This window comes from Gossypium hirsutum, chromosome D13 (genome assembly GCF_007990345.1).
Source record: "Gossypium hirsutum isolate 1008001.06 chromosome D13, Gossypium_hirsutum_v2.1, whole genome shotgun sequence".
Classification (NCBI taxonomy): Eukaryota; Viridiplantae; Streptophyta; class Magnoliopsida; order Malvales; family Malvaceae; genus Gossypium; species Gossypium hirsutum.
This window is the reverse complement of record NC_053449.1, coordinates 136,863-151,455: the sequence shown is the minus strand read 5'-3', so window position 1 is coordinate 151,455 and position 14,593 is coordinate 136,863. Positions and strand designations below refer to the sequence as shown.

The 14,593-nt window shown below is 33.5% G+C and overlaps 1 protein-coding gene across 2 annotated transcripts; it reads left to right on the top strand.

Moving 5' to 3' along the window:
• The first annotated feature begins 688 nt into the window (after positions 1 to 688).
• LOC107935547 (rhomboid-like protein 20) lies at positions 689 to 13,112 on the top strand. Of its 2 annotated transcripts, none has more exons than XM_016868175.2 (8): positions 689 to 923; positions 1,009 to 1,109; positions 2,824 to 2,964; positions 5,255 to 5,321; positions 9,522 to 9,592; positions 9,676 to 9,777; positions 10,844 to 10,966; positions 12,510 to 13,112. In XM_016868175.2, exons 1-8 carry the CDS (start codon positions 899 to 901, stop codon positions 12,678 to 12,680), a joined length of 801 nt encoding a protein of 266 aa, XP_016723664.2. In that variant the 5' UTR covers positions 689 to 898; the 3' UTR covers positions 12,681 to 13,112. The 2 variants fall into 2 exon arrangements, with proteins under 2 accessions (XP_016723664.2, XP_016723663.2); XM_016868174.2 differs by having other exon boundaries at positions 9,441 to 9,592.
• The last annotated feature ends 1,481 nt before the right edge of the window (positions 13,113 to 14,593 follow it).

Below are 14,593 nucleotides of genomic sequence, written 5' to 3'. Positions count from 1 at the left end.
AAAAAATCTATTCACATATAACACATCTGAAAATAAAACTAGTATAATAGACATTTTGTGGGATTAATTGGAATAAATTTTTTATTTGAAAGTTTCTGTATTATAAAGATAATATATTAACAAATATAATATAAATATAAATTATACGTCGAACCAACTATATTATAAAATTAAATTAATAAAAAAACCTACAAATGATATAAGATATCTTTTTAACTCTCAACAAGTCAAGACTTCGCTCGCAATTGAAAGGTAAAAATATCATGGAGTTCTCTGTACAAGGTGTTAGATTACATTTTGCTCTATTTATTCAAAAATAAGTAAATTAGTCCTTATAGATTAGATAAAAAAATTGATTCTTTCTATTAGAAAGTTAATTTATTTTTATTATTAAAAACTAGCATGGCTAACAAGATAACCAAACAATGACACGATATGTGCCACACGTACCTCACGCTGACGTACATAAAATAATTTTTAATAATAACAATAAATGAAATTTTTAAAAGAATGATCAATTTACTTTTTTATCTAAAGTACAGTGACTAATTTATTCATTTTGAGTAGAAAGATAAAATAAAATTTGAGTCCGAATATAAGGGTGCCCATGGTAATTTTATCACAATAGGAATGATTTGTTTTTTTACAAATTAATTGGAAAAATAATAATTAAAAAAAAAGATAAGAGAATTTTCAATTTTCAAAAAAGAAAAAAAAGGGAAAAAAAGAGAGCCGTCATCAGGAAAAAAAAAGAAAAAAGAAAAAAAAAGGAGAAAGGAAAACTAGAAAATGAATAGAAAGAGAATTCATTCAGTTCTGTAATTCCGTTCTAAACCGAAGACCAAAAAGAAAGTGTGAAATTTGAAATACAGAGGTCGTTGCTTCCCCATTTCCAAAGATGAACGGCGGCCCCTCTGGTTTCAGTGCGTGCAATTTCTTCTTCTTTTATTCCCTATTTCCCTTGAAATCTTTGATTAATTGTATATTATTTTGATTATTTGGCTGCAGATAATGCTCCGGTGACCAAAACCTTTGTAATTGCATCTGCCCTCTTCACCGTATTCTTTGGGATCCAAGGTCGTTCTTTCAAGCTCGGTTTGTCCTATCAGGTAACCCCCTTGTTTAAGTAGTGTGTCGCTTTGAATCTGATTCGATTTTTTTTTAATTTTATGGATTTTGATCCCCTGGAATTTCCCCTCTTTAACTTCAGTTTCGGTGTTAAATTCGTACTCTCTTTTTTATGTGAACTATTTTCTAGGGTTTTCCTGTAATGCATCTTTGATCTACCATTTCAATTTCAGTATAAGGAGTTGTTTTTCTATTTTTTCTAATTTACTAGGATTGACTTTTGCTTTTTCTGAAAATTGAAGTAAAAAAGAACTGTCCTGTGATTTTGTGTAAAGAATGAGAGATTTATGATTGTTCTTTTGGTTTTAAAGTGGATCTTTTATTGAACCCGTAATTGTTTTGGTTATCTATGCATCAAGTAGATCTTGACTTTCTTTTATCTTGACTTTCTTTTACCCTTTTATTCATTAACTACTGATTTAGAAGAGTTCATTTTGAGCAACCATTGCTGTTGGGCTGGTAAGATGAAAATGATTTCTAAGTTTTCTTGTTTGCTCATCATTAGATCTTTCATAGATTTTTAGTTAGTTTCTTTTAGTCTTGCGCTGAGGATATCAGTTGTTTAGATATTTTTGCAATGCAAATACTAAGATACCTGAAATTCATCTTATAAGAGAACAAGTATGTGGGTGATATTCAATTATTAGAACTTATTATTTTGGCCTAATAAGTTGGCTCAAAATCAAGTATTCTTTTGTCACTGATTTAACTGAAGTTTAGAATTAACATACCAAGTAGAGGTTGCTATCTGTTGACATTCTGTGAACCGGAGGACAATATAGTCTAACACGTTGTCAAAACTCAGGTTTCTCATCGATTGTTAATAATCTTGTAAGACAGACAACTTCAACAACAAACTACATCTTTCCTTACCTGATAGTTTTGGCTATACCAACGCATTGCTGTATGCTATATTTAAGACCATATCCCAGAAGCTAATTAGGATGCACACAAATAATATAAATGAAGTAGAAAATTATGATATAGAAGCAGCTTTTGAAGTAGTGAGCTCAAGTGGAAAACAGGCTTACATTCAACAATAAAGCCTGCTTTAGTTTCTTTGAATGTCTCAATATATGCTTAATATTATTGTACTACTATAATCATCCTTATGTCCATATTTAGGAATAATAATTAGTATTGAATTAATTGGTGCTACATTTTTTCGAAAACATCTAAAGAAGGGTTGCAATGCTACTCGATTCGTTATTAGTTGAGTGTGCAAAAATTATCACATTTTATTTCAGATAAATAAAATGGAATGGTGTACTTTTTAAATTTTGCCTCTCCCTAGCTTAAGCGCATCTATTTATATGCTTGATAAAACAAATTCAGGAAGTATGCTTTCCATTTCCAAAAGCTTACTTGTCTCTGAAATGGGAAAAAAAGGCTTGGGGGGGGGTAATGTGATATGATTTCTTGTCCAGAAAGCCAAATAGTAAAGTTATGGTAATTTGAGGTGGGTGAGGGGGTCTGGTCTTAACTCTGCTCTAAAACTGCAAAATATATAATAAAATTAAATGCTGGTAAAGTAACTGTTTGTCATGCCATGGTGTACGTGTCTGATCTCTCATCACCAAAATTAAGTCGAATGGCATTGCATCTGTTTATTTACTTTTGGGGAGTCAAAGATGAAATGTGATCTTCTAGGTTAATTGTGTATAACTCTTACTGGTTGTTCCATCTTTGTAACAGGATATTTTCACAAAACTTAGCATATGGAAGTTAATCACATCAGTCTTTGCCTTTTCATCTACACCAGAACTGATGTTTGGACTTTATCTACTGTACTACTTCAGGGTCTTTGAGCGACAAATTGGTTCCAATAAGTACTCTGTGAGTAATTGTGGCATTTATACTGGAGCATTCTGTTTTTTTGTCTTATGTATTCCTTTAATGTTGTACCTAGTATTCAGACAGTTAAAATATTATTATAGAATGTATGTGTAGTGAAGTAAACTGCAGTGACCAAACTGTACTACTAATACTCTGAACCATATTAGGAGAGGCCCTGCCATTTAACAGAAACATCTGATATGGATTTGATTTTTCCCCCTTATTTCACTCTCTTCCAAGATTTGGAAAAGTAGGAAAGTTTGCATATTGGCTGGAGTAGGATCTTAGGGGAAATGCCCAAGCTGTGCCAATACAACTGCTGTATTACAGGGCAGCCCTGTATCGAATCAGAATGGAACTAGGGCCAGCTTCATACCAATATTGGTGAAATTTTTTGGGACCCTACCACTAGTAAAGATGTGGTATTGACAAAGTAAATTTGACTTCTGTTGTTCTTAAGTGTCTATTCAGTCACATTATTTAAAAATTTGCTTTTGTGACTGGACTAATGCATTTGTTCCGGTGGGGAAAATGAAAATAAATAAGGAATAGTCAGTGCATGTATGATTTTCATTTGACTTTAGCTACTGACTAATTTGCAATTGAATAGTGAATCATATATGTTTCCTTTTACTTTCCAAGTTCTGGTCTCTCCCTCCACTGACATCCCTCTTCTTCCCTTTCTTCCTATCTATTGTATCTGAAACATCTGTTGCCACAGAAATTGGAACCAGCCAGATTCAGTTTCTTTTTCTTCATGAAGTAGGGTAAAACTCCAAAGAAGGAAGGGAATTTATGATGAAAATCCCTTGAAATCAGTTTCAGCTAGATACAATAATTTACATTCACCTTCTACTAGCATTGGCAACTCCTCAAACTTTTGTTCCAGCAAGTAGTGTTATCACCTACAATACGCCTTGTTCTCAATATTATTCTACTACTTGTTTACTTCTTTGGCTGGAGATTATTTTCTGAAACTCCTGTTCTGATGTTGTCTATATTGATTTCAGTGAAGGACTGTTAATCGGTTAATATTTATAAACCGTTTCTTGTTTTTTCCATGTTTGAACATATCCATCCTTTTTTGGTTTTAACTGCTAGGCTTAAAACATTATGTAAGGTTTGTCTGCTTTTCTAAGTTATCAACCGTTAAAGAGTAAAGTGTTCAACAATCTGTTTTTTTTAAGCTACGAAATTTTATGACAATTTGGTATGTAAAAAGAAGTCGGGGAATATGCAAAAATCCCAAATTCATATATTTTCTTTCTTTATTGAATCAATTATAGGAGTTTAAACAAATACTCTGATTGAGAAACTACCGTCCAAAAGATTAATTTATTTGATTCATGAATTGTGATGCAAGAAGAAACTGGTAATGGTGCCCAAATTGCTTAAGGTGAAGTTGTTAAGAATCCTCAACTAGCTTGTATCACCAGCTTATGTGAATCCCATGCTTTGGTTTTTGAAAATTTGAATGTGGTTTTTAATCCAAGTTCTTTGTTTGTCCTTTAACCAACAATGAGTACATTTTAAGCAAACCCGTCGTGAAGTTTAAATCTTTGATGTTTGATTACTCAATATTTCAATTAATCTTTAACTTCTTTGATCTCATCTCTTCCCTTAATAAGCTCAATCAACTCTCTAGTTGACTTTTGAACTTTTGGTGTTTTAGATAAGAAATTGGAGTCCCAGAGAGAGTCAGTTTGAGTTTCATAAGGCTTTTATAAATCAAAGAGAAAGAGATGGAAGCAATAGGGGAGAGGCAGAGAAAGATGTTATTTACATAGTTTGATTATATCAATTAATTCTTTGCATAATAGACTAAAAATATTTATTTGAATTTAAATTGAAATCTTATAGTTACCCTACTAGTAATGTTAATTTGTTGAAATTGTTGGATCACAAGTCTTTGATCATTTATGTATGAAAATTACATTCCGAATTTGAAATCCAAATCCAAATTTAGGTTGTCAAGAACAAGATGAATTATCTGTTGTTATAAAAATTACTCAGCCACTTAACCTATCGGTAGTGCATCTAGAGGGGTTATTCTATACAGTAGCTTTGCATTAAATTAAGAAAATGAGCAGTCATCAATAGATTTTGATGGTAGTACTCATAAATTTCACATATAATAGTGGATATCATCAATTGAAGACATTCTCTGTTTGACTTACAAAATGGTATATTCTTATATTTCCTTAGTATTGGCAGCTCACACTCCCTTAGAAGCTAAAGTACTTTTTTCCCAATTCCTACACGTAAAATTTTGTCTGCCTTGGTTATGCAGGTTTTTATTTTGTTCTCAGTAATGGCTTCATTCCTCTTTGAGGTTATGGCAGTAGCTATCCTTAAAGGTATGCATTGTCATATCATTCTATGCCCTTATTTTCTAATCTAAATCTATGTGACATCGATCTTTTTAACTATTTATATTCTTTTTGTCTCAGTTTGTCTAGTCTCTTCTTTTCTTTTGGTAATATTTTCTTGGTCAAGTTTCAAAATTCTTTTCCAAATGAATAAGTATGCTACTAGAGGAGTGCTTAATTCATCTTAAAGTTACCTTAAAGAAAGAAGTAAAGAAGCCCCCATAGACAATTAGGAATTCCTAAGGAATTCTTTTGAATAGGTTCTCAGTTTCATTCTATGAATTAGAATGCTTAATTCTTTGTCATTTCCTTTTGGCTACTAGATATATAACCAATGATTGTTACATGGGAAAAATTAGCTTCTCTTGATGTAGTAATCTCCCATGTACTTATATTAGAACATTGAATTGTACAAATGATTAATTTACCCTTTAACCTAAGTACTTAATACTATCCCCCAAGTTGGAGCAAAATGTCATATGTACCCTGCTTTTGCAAATATATCTTACTCTTGAACCTGGTAGACTTCATTAACAATTGTTGTAATTGGTCCATGAATCTCATTGATTGCAGATTACATTATATTTGAGTTTGTCTCAAACTAGATGACCATCCACCTTATTTTGTTTAGTTTTTTTCATGAAATGCTGGATTTAAGGTTATATGAGGAGAGTTGCTTGACTAGTTCAACTTGGCAACCAATCTCTGATAACAATTTGGATCAGTCAACGCATCATCTTGATTAGCTAATAATTTGGTTTTGGGATCAATAGGATCATCAAAAGGCTTGCATCCTAACAATGCATTCAGAAAGTAAGTCAACTAGTCCAGTTAATACTTCTTTTGGGATTGTGAAGTCCCATTACAAGATATAGCAACTTCTACACCTAAAATATATCACAAATACCTGAAATCCTTGGTTTGAAATTTAGTTCAAATATATGATATCAATGCTTGTATCCTTTACCTATCATCACCAGTAATGACAATATCATCTGCATTCTGGTAGAATTTTAATGGCTTTTGTTTGTCAATAGACAACAACTTGGTTTATTCTGCACCTTGGAAGACCTAATTCAATATCAACATCATTGTACCTCCCAAACCATGCTTGTTATGGGCCAAATCTATGTTAGGAAAGGCCATTAATTTTAATTCTCTAACTAAGGCTTAGTTTGTGATTTTACTTCTTTCCTTAGGTTTTGTTGTGCATTTATTTCAGTTGATTTATTTCCTTTCTAGAATGGGTTTCCTATTAATGTAATAAGACTGGTCTGGGGTGTATGAATAATAAAACCTAAGCAGAATTTTTATCAAAACCCTTAAAGAGATTTCAATCTCTCTCTAACGAGTGCTAAGGTTTTAGTCTCCCCTAACCTATGGACATAACAATTTGGCATCAATGCCAGCGATCCTTGACCGGTAAACAGATTAGTAACTTTTTGGTAGATACGAATGTAGATCTTCTAGCTGAACAAAACCAAACCTTGACAGCCTCTACCAATCTTACGAAGGTAGACCTTCTAACTGAACAAAACCAAACCATGATAGCCTCTACCAATGGTTCTTATTCTATGCATTAGATCCTTCCAAACTCATATCCAACAGCCATCTTTTTCTTTAAGCTCAATAAAAAAAAAACTTTCAACTCTATATTGGAAAAGTATAATCAGTCTAAACTTCCTGAGTTACTTTTGAAAATATTGAATGCGGGTGAGGAGTTTGAAAAGATTTATTCAATGGTGCTGATAAACCAGAACAGGTTTGTGAAGGTCCACAATCCCTTTTGGGTTTGTGAAGGTTTGTGAAGTTTATCATGACTTCAAGCTTGAGGACAAGCTCTTTTTCCAGGGGGGAGTAATGTTATGGGCTGAATCTATGAGAGGAAAGGTCATTAATTTTAATTCTCTACTTAAGGTTTAGGTTACGGTTTTATTTCTTTCCTTAGGTTTTGTTGTACTTCTATTTTTGTTGATTTATGTCCTTTTATAATAGGTTTCCTATTTATGTAATAAAGATTGGTTCAGGACGAATGGAATAATAAAACCTAAGCAAAATTTTATCAAAACCCTAAAAATAGATTTTTGAGCTATCAATCCCAGACCCACAGGCGTAACAGTGCCCTAGGAGATTGTTTTTACCCATGCAAAGATTTCTTCAAATGACATACTAGCTTTGACTTTGCCTGAGCAATTAATCAGGTGGTTTCTACATATAAACTTCCTCCCCAGGGTCACCATCTAAGTAGGCAATTTGCATGTGTAACTAAGTGATAGTTAAAAGTATGCATCAATGACAATGGAGTATGCTTGGCAAAAGGTGAAAATGTGTCAAAATAATCAACTTCATGCACGTAAGTTTAATTCTTAGCAACCAAGCAAGTTTTCAATCTATCAATCAAGCCATCTGATTTTACTTTATGTATAAACCATCTACAACCAACATAGGGAATTCCACAAGTTTGAAAGTACCATGGCCCCTCAAGGAACCCGTCTCATTTTCCATGGTATCTAATGAATCCAGATTGGGAAGAGCATAAGAAGCAGATTAGGAATAGATATAGAGGTTAATGTAGAGATAAAAGAGAAATAGTAAGCTGACAAAGCTTGAGGACACAGTTAGAAGTAGGATGAGCCATAAAAGAATGTTTACCAATAGGAAGATGTAAATTAGGAGGAATAGCACTAGGAAAAGGATCCAAGGAAAAGGGAACTCTTCTTGGATTGGTTCAGTTGGCAGAACTGAAGGACTCTACTTCCCGGTGTATACGTATCAACAAGTTAGGATGAGATAATCAACTTGAAAGACTTGAAGAATGATTTGAATTCTTCTGTTGTATAAGCAATACGATTGGACTCAATAGGAGCAAGTAGAGGAAGAGAAACTGATTTATATATGAAATGAAAGAATTCAAGCAATATGGAGCATGGACAAAACATTTATTAAAAATTGGACAGTAATATTGATATCCTTTCGAAAATGAGATTAACCCTGAAAATACACACTTAATAGATTAAGGGTCCAATTTTTACCTTGTGAAAGTTGATGCACAAATGACACATGGATCAAACATTCAAATAAGGTAGAATTTCACTCTTTAGGAATAAGTTTAGGAAAGGTATTTGATCAATTAACAAGTTGTAAGTACACTGGAAAACATTTATGAACATACATTTAAATAATAAACAAGTAAACTTAATAGGATTCCTATTGTGGAGTGCAAGTACAAGATGACTAAAATCAGAGCATTCTCATGCAAGAAGGTACTAAGGAAGTAGAGAAATTAAACTGAAGTTTGTTACTATGAACTCAAATAGAAAGACTAAATTGAGTTTTAATTTCAACAGAAGAGGCACAAAAAATTGAAAAGAACTTATGATGATCTTTCATTAGATAGAGCCATTTAACATTAGCACACTCATCTACAAAACTAACAAAGTAATGAACCTCCAGTTTGGAGGTACATTCAATATTTTTGCTTCTTATTTCAAAAGTAACAGATTAAGGACAGCCCCTTTTTTTTTGTGAGGGATTGGAAACAACCTTAGCTCTTTGGATGTGGAAATAAAGTGAGATCTATTATACGGTCGGAGTTTTTTGCTTCTTATTTGATTACTAGGAGCTGAATTTTCATTAGTAATAAGCAAAAATATTGAATGTCTCACTTTTGAAATAATGAGCAAAAATTTCTGAGTATAAGATTGGAAAGAAGCCCTTCAGATGCGAAAGACTCAAAAGTAACAAAGTAATGAAACCCTGAAACTTTATCACTAATAAGCAGTTAATTGGATGAGGATGATCGAAGATACCGAGTATAACCTTGTGCAAGTGTGGGAAGTTCAGCTTCCCCATGAATAATCTACCATTTGACGTTGATGTGATTATACCTGTTATATAATGTTAAGTTCTTGTTGGATAATTCATGATCTTGATCATATATCGGCTTCCAACAAAAAGATTTTCCCTTATTTTCATTAAGTTTTTAATGAAGACGGATTAGACATCAGCATGTATGATTGTTATTTTTATGCATGGTTAACTTTACTAGTTTTCTATACTGAATTGGCATTACTGGTAGAGAATTTAATTGAGATTTAATGTTTACAGATCCCACATCTAACCTGCTCACTTCTGGACCTTATGGCCTCATATTTGCTTCATTCGTACCCTTTTTTTTTGACATCCCGGTTTCAACATGGTTTCGTATTTTTGGTGTTCGCTTCTCCAATAAGTCTTTCATCTATCTAGCTGGTCTTCAGGTATAGTGAGTAATTAGTTTTTCTGCTTACTGTTAATCTTCTACCTCAAGGGCCAGTGATAAAATTCGGTTTCTTTCTTGCAGCTGCTTCTATCATCTTGGAAAAGATCTCTCTTGCCAGGGATATGTGGCATCCTTGCTGGTTCCTTATATCGTCTAAATGTCTTCCGCATCCGAAAGGCTAAGGTTGTTTCCAATCTGACATTCAGAAATTTTTGCTTCTTTAACTTTAATTTTTTGATGGAGACGTGGGGAGTACATATAGACTTCCATCTATGCCATAGATTGAATGTGATTTTGGCTTCAGCAGTGGTGGCTATGTTTTTTGTATAAACCCATTGATGAATGGTCCTGACCTGGGGTCTGTTATAACAAATTTCCTACATTTAAAGCTGTAGTGAGTTATGCATATGTGAATTTGTTTTCATGCCTATGCACTTTGTGCTGCATTTTATGGGGTTGGTATAATTATTTATGCCTTCAAAGTTTGGTGTCTTTTGAGAAATCTAAACATAGGGGAAAAAAGCATGTGAGGTTTTGAACTTCAACATTTTTGGGGTCAATTTCTGCATTTCCCCCTCTATTCTATCAAATTATTAGATGTCACACCAGCCATTTGTCTTGACATGTCATTGTCAGAAATGAAAAACTAGCTTGTTATCATCTTCATTTCAGGGTGTTGGTTTAATTTTCTTGGATTATTGATTCAATAGATGTAGAGGTATTCATTTTTGCTGAAATTCTTGTACAACATTTGACTTCGGTACTGGGACCAGTTGAAGGATTTGATCATTGTTTAATCCAACAAATTTCAGTTTACTTAATTCAAACTTGGTTTTATCTTTATGAGTGAATCCTTTGGAAGTTCTTTTCTTTTTTTCCAATGTTGTTTGGCTTTATTAAGACTAATTTTACAATAAATACTGAGTAATAGTTAAATAAGGATGCCAAGTAAATTAGAATAAAAACTGGAAAAACTAGTAGCAACTCTTTATAAAAGGATTAAATGTTTTGCAATTCAAAAGGTCTAGCACTGAATGTGAAGACATTGAATTTATTCTGATGAGAGGTGAACGATCTTGAAAAATTCCAAGTTTGTTGTTCCTCTAGTAAAGAAGAGTTATGGAGTTGAGCTAGAATATAATTATTTCACTTTTTCAACCATTTCTTTAGTTGTTTGATCCATTTTGTAGCCTTATTCTCTGTTCATATTTATATGATCATTAATTTCATATTTGTTAAAATCTTACAGTTCCCTGAGTTTATTACATCATTCTTTTCGCGTCTTTCTTGGCCTTCTATTGGGAATCCACCTACAACACCGGCTAGGAATCTTGCAGGAAATGTACCTTCCTACACAACTCGCCAAGTGGAGGCAAGTATTCTTTAAATGCTTCACTTTTGCAATTCTTACTAGGAATCAGAATTAATCGTAAATTACACAGGCTGACATAAACATGCATATCTGTCAACTGTGTATTCGTGAAGCATGTGATGGGAATCCCAAGTTGGAGTTGCATCACACAAGGGCTAAGATTTTGCATACAACTCAATATTCTTCCATTGCATTTGATTGATTAAACTTGCATCATATGGTGCATGTGAATGTTTATGGTGTTCAACTACTCCTATTATAGCATGCTTTTGATGATTTACATTTAGTTTCATAATATTGCTTGATGGGTGTGTGTTTGTTATAGTATTTGTACTCAATGGTTGGTGTTGGGTATTAGTATTCAATAATTTTCAATAATATATTCTTGGTTCATCTATAAAGTTCATGCATTCTTCTGAAGGCTGAGAGATTATAGGTTAGCTGGGATGCAACAATATCCACCGTTTATATTGCATATTTATATAACTAGATGCAATTTACCTTAGTGTCTGAAACTACTATCTTGAGGAATGTACTTTTGTTGGTCAAAGTCGAAATCTTCTATGTATTCAGAGCAAAATGCTCGTGGAGTTACTTGATCTCTAACAGCCATTTGGAGTTCTGTTAGGGTGAAATGGGTATGACTGCCATTGCTGCATGACTATGATTAGTGAGGATTTGTGGATTTGTTGTGAGTTGTGACCCATGATCATCTTTTAAAAGGATCTATTAAAAAAATAAAGAAAAAGGGAAAAAATCTGTAATAGAAGGGTGAGAAGTAGGAAATTCTAACTTATTTGAGAGGAGATTTGAACTTTTAAGCTGAAGCGTGAGAATCAGCACTGAAGATGGGATTAGCTCTTTGAATCCCTTCAGGATTCCAACTCAATGCTAAGTATTATAGGAGAATTCTGAGATTTTGAGCTTTTGTAGGTATTAAGTCTGTTAGCAATGTTGTTTTTGGCAAGGGTAGAACCCAAAATATTGGACATTGAAACGTTCTGAAGGGTAAAGAATGGAGTCTTCATGGATTGACTGACTAAATCTGTTGGAAAATCTCTTTATTAGCAGCGTGGAGATAGTTTTTATTTGTTTGCAAAACGTGGGGTAAAAACATTAGGGTTCATCACAGTTAGTGCTGCTCGAACATAAAAATGTAATGTGAGAAGTTTATATTGCTTGTTTGGAAATAACTTGCTCGCCAGAGGATTTGATTTTGTGATGCCGTTCTTCTTCCCTGCTTCTGTGTTCTTTCCCTCAAAAGGCCACCATTTCTCTCACCATTCACTTATTGCCATTTTCATCAATAAAGATCACACGTATCAACCCTCAAATTCGGCTCTGTGGAGCAGTCAAAATCTGGTTATGTAACTCTGAAGATTTTTAGATTTACATTTTTGGTAAAAGATTAGCTAGATTGATGTGCAGAATGTTCTCTCTCTTGAAACTGATACGCATGAAGTTTTGCTGCCCATTGTATCAATTTTTTCGATGCAAGTTCAGATTCTTCCAAATAACAGCTCATTAACTCTTTTGTTTGCAGAGAACCTATCCATCCGCAGTTGCATCTTCAGCCATAGAGCCATCGGAGGATGCTGTTGCTACGCTGGTGTCTATGGGCTTTGATCAGAACTCAGCTAGGCAGGCACTTGTGCATGCTAGAAATGACATCAATGCTGCCACAAACATTCTTCTTGAAGCACAGTCCCACTAATTGAAGCATAGAATTGCTGGCGAAAAGTGGATGCCGGGATGTTATTTCATCGGTATAAATGCATAATCACACATATATTGGATGGCAACCAATTTGCTTGCCTCCGGGGGTTATGTGGCATTCCAAGATTTCACTATGGAGTAGTATTTTCTTCCATTTTGCTCTCACATATTTCTGTTAGTAGCAGTAATCATACACCAATGCAACTCAAAACTTGGGGAGTTCTTTTTTTTTTTTTTGAAATTGTTTACCCTCATGCAAATGCATGCGTCTTACCAAAAGGATACATGTGCGTAATGATGCAAGTTTGTAAATTTGTTCGACTTAAATAGACAACTTAGGTACCGTTTAGTTCCTGCCAAATTTCCTCATTATTCCAGACTACAAGGCGAAAATGCTGATAATATATAAAGCTTAATGAGCGTTTTGGTATCTGAACATGGTCGCAATATTTTGTTTGGTATTTGTGTTCTGTTTTTCTACCTGGTAATTTGATTCGAATGCTGCATACCTTTTATTGCTTGCTTAGCGTCGATAGCCAATAAAAACATAACATGTGGATTAAATATTAATCTGTGTGGCCCCATAATTTTCCCATGTGGACTTACTCTTAGGAGCAAGAGTAAGGTCTCTACAAGTATTTTGGGTTTTAATCATGGAATCCAATGGATTTCAGCATCTTTCTTAACCCAATAACTGGGTTTTAGGGTTTACCTGATTTTAGCTATCCAACAAAAAATAAAAATAAAACATATATCATTTACTTTCCGTCGACGGTCATTCGTTTTCCTTGTTTTTTTCTACGTCTTCGTCAACAAAACATGTGGTTACTCTATTAGCGAGCGGACTTTTTCTTTAAGTGAAACTAGTAACCAGGTTGTTGAAACTACCACTTCACAAAACCCAAGATTTATAGTGTAGTGGTTTCTAAGGCTTGTTGTTCCACTTCCCTAATTTTTCCTCCGAGAACCTCTACTCTAACCACTCCCACACCTGCGCCTTGCTGCTCCAGCCGACCATGGCATGAACAACTGCCCACCAGCCCCCTTACCATCCTTGGTTTTGTCCCGATGTTGGATTCTGATCAATTTTTCGATAGGAAAGTGATAAGTCATCGGAACAATAGTTTTTGGCCTAGGATTTAGGCCAAGGTGTCATGTGGTGTTTGACGTGATGCCCATTTCCATGGTGACTCGTTTTCTCTAAATTTTTAGTTACTTGTGGTTTATCGAGTCTCTGTAGGAACTCGATTTTGTCTGGGTTCCATTGCATATGTTATTTTAGGTCAAAGATGCTTCCATACCTATGAGAGCAAGGATCTGTATAAATATGTTAATATCTTACATAAGCCTAGTTTGATAGGATATATGAATACTTTTAATTTCACCCTCCTCTCTAAGAATTGAAAAGAGTAATTGGCTCTCCAACTACACTTAATTGACATAATGTCAAATTTAGCCATCAACATTTTGCATCTTTTCTTAATTTGGCTCTATTTTTTTTATATAGTTAAATTTGGTCATTAACTTTTCAAAATGATTCAAATCGTTTTTTTAAAAAAATGCTTATTAAAACATTAATCTTTTAACGATGTTGGTGTGGCAACCCGCTTGACAATCCATGTGTACTTCACTGACATAACATTATTTATCTTAAATGCCACATCAACAAAGAAATAAAATAACATGGATTACCATGATTAAAATTTTAACATTTTAGTCCGTATTTTCATCAAAAAAGCATCAAATTCCATTAAAATTCTCTTTGAGAAATTGATAGTCAAATTCAACTCTTTTTAATTTTATTAATAGTATTGTTGATTGAGATAGCGTCACAAATGACTATTATAAATAATTGTATTCATTTAGTTTTCTTAATATGATATATTCACGTATTTAAATTTTATTTTACTT

Excerpts from the sequence above, each read along its gene's own strand:
- LOC107935547 (XM_016868174.2), top strand. The coding sequence starts at position 899 with ATGAACGGCGGCCCCTCTGGTTTCA. Across the intron at positions 2,965-5,254 it reads TTGGTTCCAATAAGTACTCT|GTTTTTATTTTGTTCTCAGT; the intron begins GTGAGTAATTGT and ends TTGGTTATGCAG. Across the intron at positions 9,778-10,843 it reads TCCGCATCCGAAAGGCTAAG|TTCCCTGAGTTTATTACATC; the intron begins GTTGTTTCCAAT and ends AAAATCTTACAG.